This window comes from Rattus norvegicus, chromosome 6 (assembly GCF_021556685.1).
Source record: "Rattus norvegicus strain SHRSP/BbbUtx chromosome 6, alternate assembly SHRSP_T2T, whole genome shotgun sequence".
Taxonomy (NCBI): domain Eukaryota; kingdom Metazoa; phylum Chordata; class Mammalia; order Rodentia; family Muridae; genus Rattus; species Rattus norvegicus.
The window spans coordinates 51,340,865-51,358,765 of record NC_141539.1 but is presented as its reverse complement, the minus strand read 5'-3'; the positions used below and the strand labels follow the sequence as shown (position 1 = coordinate 51,358,765).

Genomic DNA, 17,901 nt, shown 5'->3' with positions numbered 1-17,901 from the left:
TTATCAGTCATTTCATAGGCTCGGGCTGCTGCTGCTAAATACATTCATTTCTGAAGGCCATTTTCACCTGATAGGAAACTCTTGCTGATAACACCTTTCTGATTTCTAATGGAAATCACCAACCATTCCACCAACTCTGGATGTCCATGGTTTCAGGCTAGAACAGATCCTGCCCTGTTCCCTTTCTGGATTCTGTTTCTGGACCATCTGGCTGGCTTTACAGTTTTCTATTCAGTTTTCAACTGTTCAAAATATGACTTACCTCAGCATTTGGACTTCCCTCCCCTTCTTCCTTCCTCCATGTTTCTCTTTGTCCTGTTGTCCTTAGAACACCTTCTCTCCATGGATTGATATATTTCAAGATTAAAAAAAAATAGCTCAGCTATAGTCTCATCAGAGATTCAGATTCTTATGCATGCATTTGCTACCTGGAATTTCAACTCCACACACGTTTACCATGTAAAGTATCAATCCACTGCCCTCGGATGCTCTGTCCCTGTTTTCTTTTCTAGCATTGTCTGTCTAGCGTTGACTTGTCTTTGGGTATCTGATCTTTTAGTGACTTGACTTTATAATTGAACCTATTATCCATTACCATTCAGGTGAGCTCCACTCCTTCCATTGCATATTTACTAATAGCTCATTCCCTCTCCCGTTCATTAATGTATGGCATTTACTTTTTTACCTCTTCATTTCTGCTGTTAGGGGCAAGTGTTCATGGGTAGTGGAAGAGAGGGTGTGGCATATCCTGGTAGAACATGTAGGCAGCAGGCTAGTCTGGCCTCAGGCCTCTTTCTGCTTGTTCTTGCATTGGTAGCTAATACTGGAGTACTGTCTAGATCCTCTCTTTGGATGGTTTCAGGATCTGGGACATATCAGTGTCCATGGATGGCTTTATGACTTTATGCTGAGTAGTTTTTTTCTTCTGTTTGAATGTGTTTGTGAAATTTTGATTAAAATATTAAACTTGCATGAGTACATCTTAGTGAACTTTTTTTTTTGGTGAATGCCTGAAAAGAAATATTTCAGATGTTCTAAGCATGGCAGATACAGCTGTAGATGATACACAAGCTTGAATGCTGCCTGCTTGCATCCTAAGAAATCTTTATGTGCAAAGGCAGACATAGTGGTGGACTTGACACACACAGGCTATACAGACTGAGGCTGATAACCTGCCATGGCAGCCACCTCCTCTTCCATTAGGCCCCTAGAAGGGCCTTGAATCAACCCAGACAGGAGGTTAGAGCAGTGCTGTTGTTGCTATGGTTACCGAGCTATTACCTTGTGCTGAGTGCATGCCTGGTTTTTAGGGAGGTAAATTATCAATTTTCTTGGCCCATCTTCAGCTCTAGTGTTCTGGCCTTAGCCCCACCACTGCTGTAGAATCCTGTTAGCTGTCACTGATGGTTAGTGGCCTGCTGTTTATAGGTAGGTGGTGGGTTCTTTTCACTTCAGATTCTTGTCCATATGGGTTGGTCTCTGGTAGGAAAATCTGGAAATCTAGAGGTAGGATTTCCCAGTTGTCCTGCCTATCCTAGTGGTTTGGGATATATCATAGTCTGGGCATAAAACTTAATGTCCCAGAGGTGAGTTTTGTTCTAGTTCTTTCTCCAACCCTAGTGAACCTTTGGCAGTGACCCTCGGGTGCCAGGATTTGTTGTCCTGTTCTTAGTGTGGAGGGTTCTGGCAGCAGGGCCTACCCTGCTTTTCCATTGCATGGCCTTTTCTATCATCTGGGAGTGCCCAGTAGGGGAGAGCCCAAGTAAGGCATATGGGTGATTGCCCAGGACAAGGCATGTTCTCTCTTTGCTTTCCCAGATTCTGTTAACCCACCTTGTGCTTGTCTGTAGTTCATGGACACTCCTGGCAGGAAGAATCTGATGACCCTGTTGTATACTCTTGCCATCCTCCTGGGCTGGTTGGTCTCTGGGAAACCAGGTTCTAGTCATGTATCTTCAGGGCTGAATCCTTCTTTACTTAGTATCCATTCTCTGATGGGTTTAAGTTAAAATTCATGAATTTATATGGTTGCTTGGGGTAAGGAGGGACTCTTCAGTTTTGTAGCTTCTGAGCCAAAGCTGGGTGAATTTTGATGTAGAACATGTCTGGAGGATATATTGATGGTAGAAAGGCTGGCGAGACCAATTTGTTCTAGGTATGGGTTGAATGCTTCCATGCCGGCCCCTGTTAAGGTGGCTGAGTCCTTCTAAGAGTCTAGTAGTCAGGATCCTAGAGCTCATATAGATGGTAGTGGTCTCACAGGCTTCTTATGCCCCAGTCTGGAAGTCTAGGCTTGTGCAGAATCATGCTGACATTGGCTGGCTAGGAGAGTTGATGAACTCCTAGTGCTGGCCCCTGAGTCTTGGTAGGTCATCTTGGATGTCTTCTGTGAACTGAACTTGGTGAAGCAGCTTTCTGCCATAGCTGAATAACCCAGTTCTGAGGACTTCTTGCTTATGAGCAGAGGAGGAAGTATCAGTTGCTAACACAACTGGTTTCTATTTCAGGGAGACCATTCACGAATGTCTTTTAAGAAAAGGTTTCCCTTAAGACACCGCAGAAAGAGAAAAGGTATGTGATGTAGATATAGAAATGTGTACGCTCTGTAAAAACTCAGCTGCTACATGAGAATATACCTAAGATCCTACTGTGAACAGCTAGGGTACAGCAGGCTAAGCCTGTCTCTTGAAAAATAATTAGAATATGCAGAGAACGCATCGTAAGAAAAAGATCTAACTTCCCATCTAACCTTTTCTCTCTCTACCATAAAACCATCGCAATATGACACTAAATTATATATACCTTTCCTAATTTTTCACAATCCTATTCTTTACCTATTCTTTACCTGTTTGTTAGTGTTTTAAGATAGGGTCTATGTAACCTTAGCTGGCCTTGGACTCCTAATCCCATTGCTTTCACTTTCTAAGTTCTGGGATCACAGGCCTGCACCACCATGCTGAGTTCACATTGATGTTGAAAACCAGTTTCCTAGAAAGGTCCACCGTCTGATTTTCTTGGTGTAACACCAGACTTATACTAAGAGTAGGAAAACGATATATGATAGTTTTAAATGACATTGTGCTCAGGGTCGTGTTTAGGAGGGTAGTAAAAACCCTTTGGAGGCATTTGATAATTTACAGATGGGGAAACTGAGGCAGAGAGGGTAAATACTCAGCCCAAGGCTATTTCCTGTATCACTGAACTGGAAGTTAGCCAGAGCTCATGCACAGAATCATCCGAGATGTCAAGATTCCTGCTGTGGCTAGGCATGAGAATCTCAGCAGCCCAGGGTTGAGCGTGGTGCCAAGTACAGCATCCACAGCATCTGTGCTTTCTGGGTTCAAGTAGTTTCCACGAATCGAGCACCTACAGCCACTCTTTTTAAAAATAAAGGGCAGAGCAATGAACTGCCAGGAGGCAGCAGCATTCTGTGAGATCATCTAGCAGAGCTTCTGAGACACCATGGGGCATCATCTCCCTGGTGGGAGGAAAGACATAGTAGGACTGTCACTGAGTGAGGGAGGTGTAGACTCTGCTGAGTGCAGGAGTGGGTGAGCTTTACTCTTAGGCATGTGGATAGCCGCCTGGTGTATGGTGTAGCCTGAGCTCCCTTAACATTGGTGTGGTCAGAGTTAAACAGAATAAGCACAGAGGAGAACCTTGAAAGGAAAGAGGTGTTAAAGAGCAGCAACAAGATCATCTGTGAGGTGCGAGCCATCGGACCTTGTGGGTATTGAAGAGGTAGCAGGGCAGCATCTGGGCCAGGAGAGTGAGAGAAAGAAGAGAGGGAAGGGGAAGGGAGGGAGGGAGGGAGGGAAGGAGGGAGAGGTGGAGGAGAGGAGAGAGGGGGGAGGGAGAGAGAGGGAGATAGAGAGAGGAAGAGGAACAAAGAGAGGGAGAGGGAGCGAGAGAGAGGGAGAGAGAGAAGGAGAGAGAAAGACACTCTAAAGTGATAGGTGTACTATTTTGGCTTTTAATGTTAACATCTCACTATAATCATTGACATTCCATTGATCATGAGTAGAATTTGCACTGAATCTTGGGTCTTCTTTGGTTTTCTACTCTGCTTGCTAATGTCAGAGACAAATGCAGATGAGATTATCAGAGACCATTTTTCTGTTTTTAAGAAATGAGGTTTACAAAGTGGACCCCTCAGATATTGAGACACGAAGGTGGTATTTGTACCCAGTTGGAAGAGAAGTGCCACCACCTGGTCTCCAGAAATGAGCCCACTTGTCATTTCAAGTAAGTCCTTGATGGCATCCATTCAGCTTAGAACTGAAGTCTGACCTGCCTTCTTGTTCTTTTCCGTTATTCGAGTTTTAATCGAGAAATGCTTCCAGGTGCCTCTGAATCAGAATTAAAGATGGTTGAGCAACATCTTCCTGTAGCCTCCCCTCCACACCTTACTGCCCTTCGCCAGCTATTGTAGCAACCATGACGTTCCATACACTTTTATTGAGACTTAGGTTTGTAAACCATGCATCAAATTGCTGTAATAATCTGAAAATTGGTGCAGAATCTAAGGTGATTTAGTGGAAACTGTGTTGAGGACTGTTCTCATTTTGCTGAGGAGAAAAGAGTTTGTCCCTTTCAGACTCCATAGTCAGTGTGTCTCCGTGTGTTAACTTGCTGGTGGGCCTGTGTTCATTGGGGCTGCCTCTTTGAATGCAAGCTTTCATGGGTACTGTCTGCCAAAGCAGCTGTTGGCCAGGTCCTCTGAGTTCTCATGCTTATTTCCAAGTGCCCAGCTGCCCCAACAGCACCACAAATATCTCTGAAGTTCAATTACAGTCTCTAAGCTCCGGAGTGGTTTTTCACCCAGGCACATTAAGCAGGGCTGCTGAAGGCCATCAACTACATGGGGGCCCAGAACTAAGATTTATTTGGGGCTAGGGAATCAACCCTTTCACACTTGACCTAAAAAATGTCTCCTTGCTCAGGAAGGCTGCAGCTGTCAGTGCCTATCCGTCCTCTTAGATCCTGTAGGAGGGGGCTTCATGGTCCTGGGGAGGGTGTGTTTCTCCCTCTTCTAAGTTGCTTACAAAGTACCTTCTGATATTTTGTGAGATCTGAGAGTTCTGTTTTTCCAAGGCAGTGATACGTTTACCTTAGCTCACTGGGAATAATTTGTGGCTGTGTTTTATTGTAATTATTTTCTTTGGGGGAATTAGGAAGTAGACTGACAGACAGAAAGCCAGAAGTAAATGAGAAAAAGAAAAGGTCATTTTTTCCCCATTGAAATCTTGAATTGGCTTGGTATTTCTTCAAAAAGCACTTGGGTCTAGGGACCAGAACAGGGCACAGTATGATGCAGGCTGGACACATCTTTTCCTTTGCCACATAGATGCAAACACATTTTCTCACCTGGTCCCTTTGTAAACTGAAAATTCAGGATCCCTAGGCAGAACCTCTTCGGGCCACTTCTTCATTAGATACCTCATTAAGAGTGGCTGTGATTAAGTCAGTCTGGCAATGAAGAAATGGTAAAGAAATGAGTTTTTAATGATCATGGATTAGCTTTGCTTTTTGATGATTTGTTATGCTTTGTCCTCAAAAAGAACTACAAGTGTTGGCTATGGTTGGGGTCCAGGAGCCCACGTGGCCTTGTGAAGCAGGGCAGGGCATGTGTCAGGACCACCTTCCCTCTCTGCCCAGCGGCATCAGTTCAGCTGGCCTTGTGGCACTTTCGCTGAGGTGTCTAACTCAATAGTCTCCTTTGGCTTATAGTGACAGCTTGTTCCAAGCAGAATAAATCATAATGACCTTCCAGTTTCTCTTCTTGTCTTGGGATAAAACCGCATAGACACCTCTCTCAGCCAGGTGTTCACTCTCTTCCCTTGTGTTTTTATTTATTATTAGAGTGACCCTAAGGTGATAGTTGAATTTCTGAGTTTCAAAGCCCCCCAGCCCCTAATCTTCTACAGGAGAATCTCTCTGAATCATTTTCTCTCCTAATAGGTAAAATTGCTACTTTTAGGAGCTTCTGATGAGTATTTACATACTAGTGTAGAAATAAGGCCACATCTCGCCTTCCTCTGAAGCTTTGTAGCTTTGCACTTTAGCTGCAGTTACAGGGCATAGGCTGCAATTTTTGAAGAGAAGCTGCCCGTGAGAGCAACTGGAGGTGGAGGCTGCAATGCAGGTACCACCCAGCACCAACACCACCTACGCCAGTGACACTCCTAGTGCCATTATCACCTGTGCTAGGGAGGTCACCCAGTTCCAGTTCCACCCAAGCTACTGAGGTCACCCAGTGCCTGTTCTACCCAGTATTGTTAGGCTATCCAATTCCAGTACCATCCAGGCTAGTGAGGCAATATTGGTTCAATGAAATGGAGCTAAACACATAGAAGGGACTTCCCTGAAAACATACCCCCTAATAGCCAAGGACACTAGAAATGGAAACAAGCATTTATTCCATTTTCAGGGAACTTGGGCCCTGGCTGATGTACCCAAATGGCAGGCAGACATTTATCCAGTTGGTCTTTATTTTGACTCTGTAAATTCTAAGCACTTTTAGTGGAGGGGTTCATATTTTTAGCAAATCCCTTCAGCGATGTTCTATGGTCTCTTACTTAGGTCTAAAACGATGATCAGGACTGCCACATGGTCCAAAGGGGAGCGAGTCCTGAGCCTGCAACCCAGAGAACTGATAGTAGCCCTGGACCTGCTGTCGAGGGCCTATGCCAACACAGCCCAGTTGCAGGGGCCCCAAATCTTCATTGGTAAGATGAGGCTGAGGAATTAGACGCTCCCTGTTGTTGAGATCTGCAGGTTCCTTTTTGTCCCAGGAGAATGAGGCCATTTCCAATCCAAGAAGACCAATTCAGGACAGTAATAAGTTTTCCGTAGCTCCCTGGCTACAGAAGTAATTTTTGGCCGTGTTATATTGGTGTTGGCAGGAATTGTGCTGTAAGTTTGAGTTTAGGGGGAGCTGCAGGGATAGGTTTCTTTCTTAGAGACACATAAACCAAAGGAATCTCTTTGCTCAGCCTTGGCACTGCTGTCAATAAAGTGGGGCTGGATAGAGCCATGCTGTGGTCCTCAGTCTGGCCAAGGACTCAGATTAGGTTCTGGGCTGTGATGTGGGACCAACTTTGAACCACTGAAGGGTTGATCTTTGTGGCTAGAGACTACCTATGGAAAGAACAGGAGAGAAATTATTTTAGACAAAAGTGTTATTTTTTTTTACCTTCTTTTTAGATTTTTTTTTCCATTGAGGGTTTCCTCCGTCCCTCCCCCCTCCCTCCCCTCCCTCCCCCCTCCCTTCCTCCCTCCCTCCCTCCTTCCCTCCCTCCCTCTCTCCTTTCTTTTCTTCTCTCTCTTTTTCTCTCCCTTCCTTCCTTCCTTCCTTCCTTCCTTCCTTCCTTCCTTCCTTCCTTCCTTCCTCCCTCCCTCCCTCCCTCTCTCTCTCTCTCTCTTTCTTTCTTTCTTTCTTGACTCCTGATTATCTTTTTGGTAGCAGACCAATTCATTTCCTGTATGGTATTTGATATTGAGGCAGCCTGTGCCAGGAGTAATCTTGAATATGTATGTGTTTTCTAAATTGTTTCACAGTATGGCTGATGGAGGGACTCCCTTGTTACCCTGGAGAGTGGAGTATAGGCTTCCTCTGATTTATAGACAGTGTCCTTCAAATGGACCCAGAGAGGTTGTTAATGAATATGCTAAAATTCTCTAAGAGGAAGTTAATATTCAACAAACAATCTTAAATGCTTATGAATTGAGGACTGGAGAGATGGCTTAGCAGATAAGAGCACTGGCTATTTTTCAGGAGGATCAGGATTCTATCCCCAGTACTTATATGGTGGCTTACAATCACATGCGACTCCCATTTCAGGGCCTGTCTGGCCTTTTGGGCTCTGGAACACAGGTGGTGCACAGACATACCTGCAGGCAAAAACCACTTGTATGCATATAAGTAATTAAATTAAAAAATGCTTGGGAGTTGAGAGAGGAAAGTGGAAAGTTAATCTAAGCACTGAGACCCTAAATGTCCTTAACTAGTTTAAATGAGCTGTGTGCAGTGGGAATCTCAGTGAACAGTTCTTTCACGTAGCAGCTTCCTTCCTTTGGCATGGTGCACCAAAACCAAGCAAGTTTTACCTCTCTGGCACCTACCTAAAGACATTCAGATTCAGGGTGGAGGGTGGTCTTTCTCCATTCTTTTCTTTGTCCTTTTGGACCCGAGCATGTGTTTGTGTTGGCTTGGGTGAGGTTCTTTTGTACTGGGGTGACCTTTATCCAGCTTCTCATTCATTTTCAGCTGACTCTGTGTATCTGATTTTGGCTGGTCCTCTTGGACATTTGATGGTTACTGTGTGCCAGTCAAACACTGAATGATGCTAGAGTACACTCTTATCCCCCGACTTGTATTCTTGGCTTGAATTTACTAGCAGTAAATTTCATAGAAACAACACTTATAGCACAATAAATTGTCATGTGTTTCTGTGAGGGCTCTGCCATGTTTTTGTCACTAGGAGGAAGGACCCTATGGCAGGACTGGGGTTCAGATTAAGAACATCAAGATCCCAGAGCCAGGCCTCCTAGCTCTTTTGCAATTTTTTTCCTAATGGGAAGCACTTCCTTAAGCTGTCCCTGAGACAGCATCTCTACTGGCTTTGCACACTGAGGCTTTTTGGTATCAAACTAAAGCCCCTCCCCAGCAGCACACAGTGAGGCTAATTTCTGCTTAGAACTTCACATTTCAAACCCTTTATTTGTATTCAGTTCACATGTACTGCATGCATGGATTTTAGTCACCATTCTCAGATTTGTTTGCAACCCTGGTGTTTGCATCATCCATATGCTGTTGGTTCCATGACTCTGCATCTGTCTGCAGAGTCAGGATGGAGGAGCTTGGGCAGCTCTTCTCCCTTGGTGAGCAGTATGGACAGCCATATGCTGAGCTTCTTAGGGGAGGGAAAAGATAGCTGGAGTGTTTAATTAGTTTATATGGTTTTTGTAACAAGTGAGAACAAGGGTAATACCCATCTTATAGTTCTGTAGGTCAAAAGTTTGACACAGTCTCATTGGGCTAACAACCTGTATTTCTGTCACAGGAAAATCTGATTTCATGCCTTTTCCACTTCCCAGGGGGCACCTATATTTCTGGTTCTTAGATCCTTCCTTAAAGCCAGGTGCCTTTCTCTAGTTCTTCCTTAGTGTTCACGTTCCCTCTGCTTCTTCTCTTCCATCTCCAGGGACCTTGGGATTGTGGTGAGCCCACCTGGATATTCTGGGGGAACACTCCCTGTCTATTTGTGCTTCAATCCCCTCTGCAGTCCTAACGTGCCTTTACCACACAAGCTAACATTACCCATGGGTTCTGGGGCTAGGATGTGGATAGCTTTCAGGTACCATGATTCTCAGTTCCAGTCCCACCACATCCTGTGTGAGCTAAGTAGAGTTCTTGTGAATGTGCACATGTGTATATGGGTGCTCCAGTGTGTGGAGAACACAGGCCACTGTCAGGTGTCCTCATAAGTCATTCTCCATCTAAGTTATTTATCTATCATGTGTGACTGTTGTGTGTATGTGGGCACATCTGTGTCACAGGGTGTGTAGAAGTTGGGAGCTTGCGGGAGTCAGTTCTTTCTTTCCACCAAGTAGATCCTGTGGATTAAACTCAGCTCATCAAATTTGGTGGTGAGTACTTTAATCTGTCAAGCCATTTTCCAGACCTCTTTTTCCCCTGAATCTGGAGTTCACTGATTTTGCTGGACTGACTGGTCAGAGTTCTAGGCATCCTCCTGCCTCTGACTTCTCATGCTACCACTGCTGGCTTACGTTGGTGCTGAGGATCTGAACTCAGGCACGTATGCTTGTGAGGCTCCCATGTGGCTGGAATCCTGAAGTACGTAGCCTTTCTAGACTGCCACCTTCCACTTGGTAATCAACTTCTTTAAAATTCCCCTTTCTGGCAAATGTGGACAGAGCACTTACTACAGCCATCTTTCGCCATGCCCAGCACTGAGGTCTGCTGGTCAGGCTCTGTGGCTGAAATATGGACATCTGCCAGAACGTCGCTTGCTCAAACTTCTTGTACTAAGTATGGGACACTGACACTGCCATAACTCGTAGCTCCCTGTGTCCCCCTCCTCCATCCCCATCAAATTGAGAAATTAATGCCAAATCTTTAAGGTTCAAGACTCGGTTATACATTGAATCTATTACATGAGTGCGTAGTTGGAAGTGAAAGAGGGTGTTGGAGACACCTAAAGTGGTAAGTAATGTGGGCAGAGTGGAGGACCACAACATGTACAACAGGAAAGGATCCCAGTGAGGAAGGGGCTGGGAGGGGGTGGAGCTGGCTGCTACTGGTGGGTGGTACACTGTCAAGAGTGATAGTCACACTCTGAGAGCAACAGCTATCCTGGTGGTTACTTTTTAAAAATGTTATTTATTTAATGTATGTGAGTACACTGTAGCTGTCTTCAGACACACCAGAAGAGGGCACCAGATCCCATTACAGATGGTTGTGAGCCACCATGTGGTTGTTGGGAATTGAACTCAGGACCTCTGGAAGAGCAGTCAGCGCTCTTAACCGCCGAGCCATCTCTCCATCCCCTGTCCTGGTAGTTATTGTTTTTTTAAGTCTGGGTTTGCATTAACTCAGATGGATGACTTTCCCAAAACTACATGAACCATAGGCATGCTTTCTTTCCATGAGTCCACACATGTTTCTCCCCCAAGGCAGAGGAAATACTTCTCTATGTGCTGTTAGAATACTGTGGAGGCTAGTCACTCTAGGTCTGTGGTATCTCTTGGAAGCATTCACTGTCCTGAGAAGTGCAGAATTTGACTTTGCTTTTGCTGAACATTTCCCAGCAGGACAACCAGATCCTGCACCATGGGGCGCTCTCTCTCTCTCTCTCTCTCTCTCTCTCTCTCTCTCTCTCTCTCTCTCATAATTCAAGGGCTGTTGTTTGGTTGACAGAGGAGTAAGGTAGCTGACAATAAACAGAGAGATGAAAGACAATGGGACACCTTTAGAGTAAGAATAAACATAGAGCACGAAGCCGCACACAAGTGTCAGGAGGGACCTTGTGCCTTCTGCCCTCCAGTCCCGACTTTCTCTGCTTCTCACTTCTCTGTAAGGTTGATAATTTCTAAACACAGGCTGAGCATTCCTTATCCCAAATTCCAAAATCCAAAGTGCTTCTGAAAGGTTTTGGAACCTTGCTGAGGGCCGTGTCTGACCTCTCACACTGATAGTCAAGACTCCCATGCATCATACTCACGTAAGATGACCTTCAATAAATGGATTTTTTATCTAGATATTCAGGGGTGCCAGAGAGCCGCAAGATGAGCTTGTCACTACAGAGCTAGCTACTACTGATTGGGAACACTTTCTTGACACTGACCGAGATTTACTGAGTTCAAAATACTTTCTGATTTAACTGTGATTCCTAAAGGACTTGAAAGATGCCTTTGCTGAAATATTTAAGGGCCAGTCTAGCTACAGAGAATCAATTACCTAGGTAACAGCTCCTGCAGCCCAAAATTAAATGCTTTCTAACTTTGGGCTTCTATGTTTTCATACACCAGTCATATATTAAATCAAAGAGTGGATTTATTTTCACAAATCACAGGCTAACATCTCGAGTCATAAGCTGCTGAACCTTTGATGTTTTAGCGTCACAAAGCTAAATGCACGCAGGAACAAGTTTTGCTATTTCTGAGACAGGGTCTCATGTGTCCTAGGCTGGCCTCGAACTTGACATGCAGCTGAGAATGCCTTTGAACTCTGCTCTTCCAGCCTCCATCTCTCCAGTGCTGGGATTACAGACATGCACCATCACGCCTAGTTATGGTGAAGCTTGAGACGGAACCTAGTCCTTTGTGTATGCCGAGGAAGCACTCTACAGACTGAACCTCTCCTCAGCCCCACAGAGCATACAGCTAGGAGTACAGCAACTGGACTTCTCTGTGGCTGAAGGCTATGCTGGCCTCCTGCCAGTGGATTCATGGTAGCCTTTGAAGCCTCATGGCTCTCATGAACACTAGCCTTCTCTTCAGACTCAGAGTTCTTGATTTCGCATCTCTGCTCCCATTTTCAGATCCCCCAGCTGCTTCTCTTGGCCGTACAATTTGAGCAGCCAACCCCTTCATGGGCTCTTACAGTTCCTGCCTTCAGTGACAATAAGCTCTGAAGCTGGACAGGACCATGACTTTCAGGTCTTTAAAACAGCCTGGGTCTAATTCTTACTTTATCAGAACTGAAGTGCTTATTAACAAAAATGTTTCCATGTTAGTTGTGCTGACGCTGGTGTGGAAACACGGGGACACTTGAATAGAGCAAATTTTTTAGCCGGGAAGTGGGGCAAGAGTATACTTGAAATCAAAGCAGGCTGGTTGGTTGTAATGTTTACCTGTGGCAGGTCTTCAGAGAAGTGGTATTGGGTTCACGCCATACCTGTGTGGGTGCGTGTGTTTCCCTGGGTGAGCTGGTGTTAGTTGCGTAGGGCTCGTTTCAGTGTTCTTCATATTAGAGTAGATATTCTTTTATTGTTATCTGTGATCCTGGATTCCCAGATTAGCCATTGAGGAACTTTATGTGTTCTGGTCAAAGTCCTGATGGAGAGGGTCTGTTACCTGTGTTGCAAAATACAACACAGGAATCACTGCCACCAGCTATTGGGAGCACCATGAAGCTGGAGGAGGAAGCAAAAAAAGCCAGTAAACTCAAGCAAAATATGCTTTTCTCTTTGATAAAGAAAGTGGGCAGATCAACATCCAATCATTACCCTAGGAATGATAATGTCAGCATCTGTTTCTATATAACAGAAGCATGCTTGTTATATTTTCAGTTGGGTCATTTTTCTTTATTGGTCCGAAATTCTCTCCAAGCTATCCAGAAGGTTGCATTCCACTGGTGCTCTTATCCATAGGCCATAGAGCCACCAGTGACAGCTCATGGTGAATCCTCTGCTCAGCCCACTAATGTCTATGTTCCTTTTCCTTTCAGCATCTTTCAAGAGCCTCTTCAAGAATAAAGAGGTGGTTCCAACGCCTGGTAAGACAATGCACTATGCGTGATTGATCATTTGCAGGATTTTACACGTGACATAAGGTATGGGCAGAGGAGCATTTGGGGTTACTCTGTCCATGGGAGTGAGTATAGTAAGGTCACTTTATTGCTGGCCATATTTGTTTTTTTCTGCCTCCTGGGATAGTTCATCTTTGGATGCGCTGGGTTCCCCTAGCTATGCGTGCAGTTTGCCAAGCTGTCCTCTGAATGGTGATTACCAGGTCATTTGACAGGTGAATATTTAGACTTAGCATAGGTTAGCACTCTATGCCAGTCAGTTCAGTTTAGGTGGATTTGTTACTGCTTTATGCATTTATTTTCAAAGTTCACCGCATTTGCCCTGACACTATATTATAGAAAAGATTAGAGAAAACCTTTCAAGACTGGTAATATGCAGGACACTACAGATAAGCGCATGCCCCTGGTGTACTGCCGGCGATAGCCTTAAGTACAGTGAGCAGCGATTAAATGACAGGACGAATTATGAAGGGAAGCTGTACAGACCACAGGCAGTGCCAAGAACAGCTCGTTGATCTCGCTCATGGCTGAGTTTGAAAGACAAGGTGATGCCAGGACTTTGAAAATGTGTTCTAATATATCTTCACGCAGAAGGAATTTTTTTTTGTTGCCAAACTGCTATTTTGTATCTTCCTTTTGTTATATTACATTCGTATTTTATCCATATAGACATTTTTATACCTTTATTGTATTTTGAGTTTTGCTCATTCTAGTGTCAAGTGTCTTCAGAAAGGTTCTATGTGGATGGGATGAGGAAATTTCCGGGTTCAATCATGATTTTTATTCCTTTATGTTATAATTATCGAATATGCTGAGTTTCTGCCATATGTTACTTGAGTGCTTGAGAAAAATGCTGAGTAGGATATGCACCTCCTGCCTCAGTTGCTCATGCCTGGGGTCTGCCACAACCTTTATGTGGAGTCCTAACTGCATTCACTAGGGGGCAGAGAGGAGCCAGGGGCCAGGAACAACTACCCTAGGGGGTCTGACTTCTACTTGGTTTATGCATGGCACATGACAGTCTTTATGTTTCTTTCCAAATCTCTGGTTCGTACATTTATTTTCACTATTTAAGCTTTTATAACTATGTATGTATGTATGTATGTATGTATGTATGTATGTATGTATGTATGTATGTATGTATTTTCACTATTGAGCTTTTATAGCAATGGGTACTATATCATGTAAGCATTTCACTATTTAAGCTTTTATAACAATGGAGATTGCATGATATAAGCATTTTTTTTAATTCTCACAGCAAGCTTTCACTTACTTATCACGATATTTCTACAGTTCCTGTAGACATGTATTTTTCTATATTCCAAGAGAGAATTCACTGAAACCGAGGGAAGGAAGGAAGTGGGGATTTTCCAAGGCTATGTTGGATGCAGGACGCTAATGACATTATTGCTCTTTAACACAAAGCCCAGTACAGCAGCTCATTGTGGATTGGGTTAGTGCTGACTGAGGAGGGAATGTGTGTGAGCACAACATAATCCTACTCTTCTGAGTAAGCTCCTATGTGTCATGGTGCAACTTGGGTGTAGAAGGTTGCCTATGTCAAGTGGGAAGGTGGAGAAATTCAGTGGATACCTGGAGACAGACCATAGTTAGAATGATGAACTGCAAGAGACTGGGAAGAAGGATGCTAAGATACATTGTTAATGGCCAGCACAAATTTGCCTGTCAGACACTATAGAGAAGGAACTGTGGGCAGAGGGATTTGAGTATTAAGGTTCATAGCAAAGCGACAGTTGAATTTTGAGAGGATTATTGGGTGTGCATGGAGTCAAAGGCTGATGTGTGAGGAAGGAAAGGAGCATAATTTGGTAAAGCAGGACTTGGCTCTTTTTGTCCTTTGTATTAATGATGGAGGAAGGCTGAATTACAGTAAGTAATACCAACTCCTAAACTCACTGATTCTTCATGGCAGAGCTTTCTTTAATGACCACAGAAATCCCACTGTGGTGTAGAATCTCTACTGAGCTTCTCTCTTCCCTTCATGACCCAGGTCTCCTTGGTGCTATGACGTTGCTCATTAGTCCTTGGCTTCTGAATTTGATGCCAAAGAGGAAGTCAGAGACAGGACACTCAGTCCAGAAGGGACGAGATGTGGCTCACATTCCTTGGTTGAAACTACTCATTTGGTCCACTAAGATGTAGATGGCTGGGGATGCAGATCTGGTAGGCAGCTGATCATGGGCACCAGGCCCTTTCTTGCTATAACATCTTTTGTCTTGAAGATAATGCTAAACAAGGGAGATATTTGACCAGATTTATGTATTATCCAATAGCAAAAGGAAGACAGGAAGGCAAGAGAGAATTAGGGTGTAACTCTAGTATTCTATCAGATGAGACGACCTGGGCCGAGACAGTGGGGGCACACAGGGGCCAGCAGGTATCTGGAAATAGACCAAATGGTCTAGACTTGGCACAATGGAAATTAGGGGTTAGGATGAAGGGAGAGTTGAGGTTTTTGTTATAGCATTTGGCTGTTTCGTCTGAAGATGAGAGGGAGAATAGACCTTGATGAGAAGGTCAGAGGTCAACATAGTGCATTTTATGCACATAGTCACATGGACTACCTGGTATCCCCCCAGGTTCTGTGAGGCTCCTCTAGGGAGAGTGTTATTTTCAGAGAATGACGGTCTTGATTTCCTCAGCTCAATTGTGATTAATTTATCCCTGGTATATATGATTTTCCAGAAAGAGCTGGTGTATATAGATTTCTTTTATGTACTTTACACGCTGTCTTGTTTGTGCTGAGCACAGGCTCCAGATTCTCCTCTGTTTTCATTTCTTTCCTTTTCATTTAATAAAGTTGCTTTCTCTGTCTTAGCAACTTGTAGAAAAAGTAGGGAAGCTTAAATATTCATTTTCAATGAAAACAAATTATATGTGTGTAGTTACTATCTAGTGACACTCCCTTCATCCTTTTTCTCAGGCATCTCTTCTATTCTTTTAACACTTGCTTGAGATTGTGTCTATACACAAGAGTAAACATGATGATACAATCAAAAGAGCATTTTAAGTTTAATACTCCATGCAATAATTGTCACTGTCATTACTAAATCCTTAATATTATGATAGCAACATTTGTTTGTCTGTGATTAGATGGCTACTCTGTTTATTGGTGATTTTGTCTTATTTTGTTTACTGGAAAAAAAGAAAAAATACGACATGACATTCTAGAAGAAAAACACACCCTTGCACTCCCAGAAACCCAAGAGAAAGTAGAAGTTCAAACAGATCCATCAGTGAGACAGGAATCACTAGAAAAATCATCATTAACACAAGACCAAAGACATGAGCAACAAGAATCCTTTATAAAGTCATCTTTGGGAGCACCACCTCCAGAACAAAGACCTGAGATGAAGGAATCCCCTAGGCAATTATTCTTGGGACCAACACCTCCAGAGCATCAACTTGAACAGCAAGAGATACCTGAACAGTCCTCCTTTGGACCACCATCCCCAGAGCAGCAACTTGAACAACAGGAGATACCTGTACAGTTATCCTTGGGACCACCATCCCCAGAGCAGCAACTTGAACAACCAGAGATACCTGTACAGTCATTCTTGGGACCACCATCTACAGAGCAACAACTTGAACAAGGGTCTCCTGGACAGTTATTCTTGGGACCATCATCCCCCAAACCCCCAGAGCATCAATTTGAACAGCAAGAGATACCTGCATACTCATCTTTTGGACCACTATCTCCAGTACAACAATTTGAACAAGAGTCCTCTAAGGAGTTATCCTTGGGACTATTTTTAGAACAACCACCTGAGCAATGAGAATATCCTAAATAGTCATCTTTGGGACCACCTTTCCAAGAATATCCACCCAAGCAGTGAGATCCCAATGACTGTCATCCTTGAGATAACAATCTCAGAAACAGATGGCTCTGGGACAGCACACGAAACAAATACTGTGATAGCAAAATATCAGCCATGTTATGAAGGGCAACAGTCAGAACCTGGACAGGACCATAGGCTAATGAAAATAAAATTAGACAATTTATTTTCATATTTTGCTGAGGTATGCCAATAGGGTATAACAATTGTCAACCTCATATTTTGATGGCCGGACTTAAAGTTTAAAAGATGAGTGAGATTAAATTCATCTGGAATCCCTTTCTCTGTTTCATTATTAGAAAGGTGGGAGGGGACTGCATGTGTCTCACCTTGGTATATCTGGCTGCTTGGAGCAGACTTTCCCTTTTAGCAACATCAGCCCACACCTCACATCTCAGTTATATTCACTAGATTGATAACATAATACACAGCTACCCATAGTTAATTCTCCCTATTTAAAACATATTCCAGTATGTATACACATATATTCATATATAAAAATACAAATGTATTACATATACACATATGTCCTGTACATGTCAGGAGTAGACAGTTGAATGTGGTGCTTAAAATGGACTCTCAAGTCAGATTGTTCTGGTTTGGCTTCTGCACTTGTGTGTTTGAACTAGCTGGTACCTCACTTCATCCCAAACAGAGGCTAATGATTTACCTGACTTGTAGGTTGTTGGAAAAATGACTTATCAGAAAATACTTCGTTCTGGGTTTTAAATATGCTAAGACACTGTGGTCTCCTTCAACTTGTACATTTTGTTCATTTACAAAAGAGTAACCCTGTTGAACTTCCCCTCTGGCCCCTCCCTCACACTCAGACCTCTCTAGAACTGATACTGCATTCTTCATGGAAGACACCAAACATGTAGTTGTCTTTTTTGGTTAGTTCACTAGAGAAAACTAACAGATGATTTTGTCTAGATGTTAAGGTAGTTACTACATTTGGCTTTTCTGGTGAAGTAAGTTTTTTTTTTAATT

At 43.6% G+C, this 17,901-nt stretch overlaps 1 protein-coding gene across 1 annotated transcript; it reads left to right on the top strand.

Moving 5' to 3' along the window:
* Nucleotides 1–2,513: 2,513 nt before the first annotated feature.
* Nucleotides 2,514–17,191, top strand: LOC148005175 (uncharacterized). The gene is made up of 5 exons (XM_087555079.1): nt 2,514–2,571; nt 4,128–4,245; nt 6,583–6,728; nt 12,974–13,078; nt 16,223–17,191. The coding sequence occupies exons 1-4, from the start codon at nt 2,523–2,525 to the stop codon at nt 13,042–13,044; spliced, it is 384 nt and encodes a 127-aa protein (XP_087411205.1). The 5' UTR covers nt 2,514–2,522; the 3' UTR covers nt 13,045–13,078; nt 16,223–17,191.
* The last annotated feature ends 710 nt before the right edge of the window (nt 17,192–17,901 follow it).

Bases quoted from the DNA above. Each gene is read 5' to 3' on its own strand.
- LOC148005175 (XM_087555079.1), top strand. From the start codon at position 2,523: ATGTCTTTTAAGAAAAGGTTTCCCTTAAGACACCGCAGAAAGAGAAAA. The intron at 2,572-4,127 runs GTATGTGATGTA...TCTGTTTTTAAG, and splicing joins ACACCGCAGAAAGAGAAAAG to AAATGAGGTTTACAAAGTGG. The intron at 4,246-6,582 runs GTAAGTCCTTGA...TCTCTTACTTAG, and splicing joins GAGCCCACTTGTCATTTCAA to GTCTAAAACGATGATCAGGA.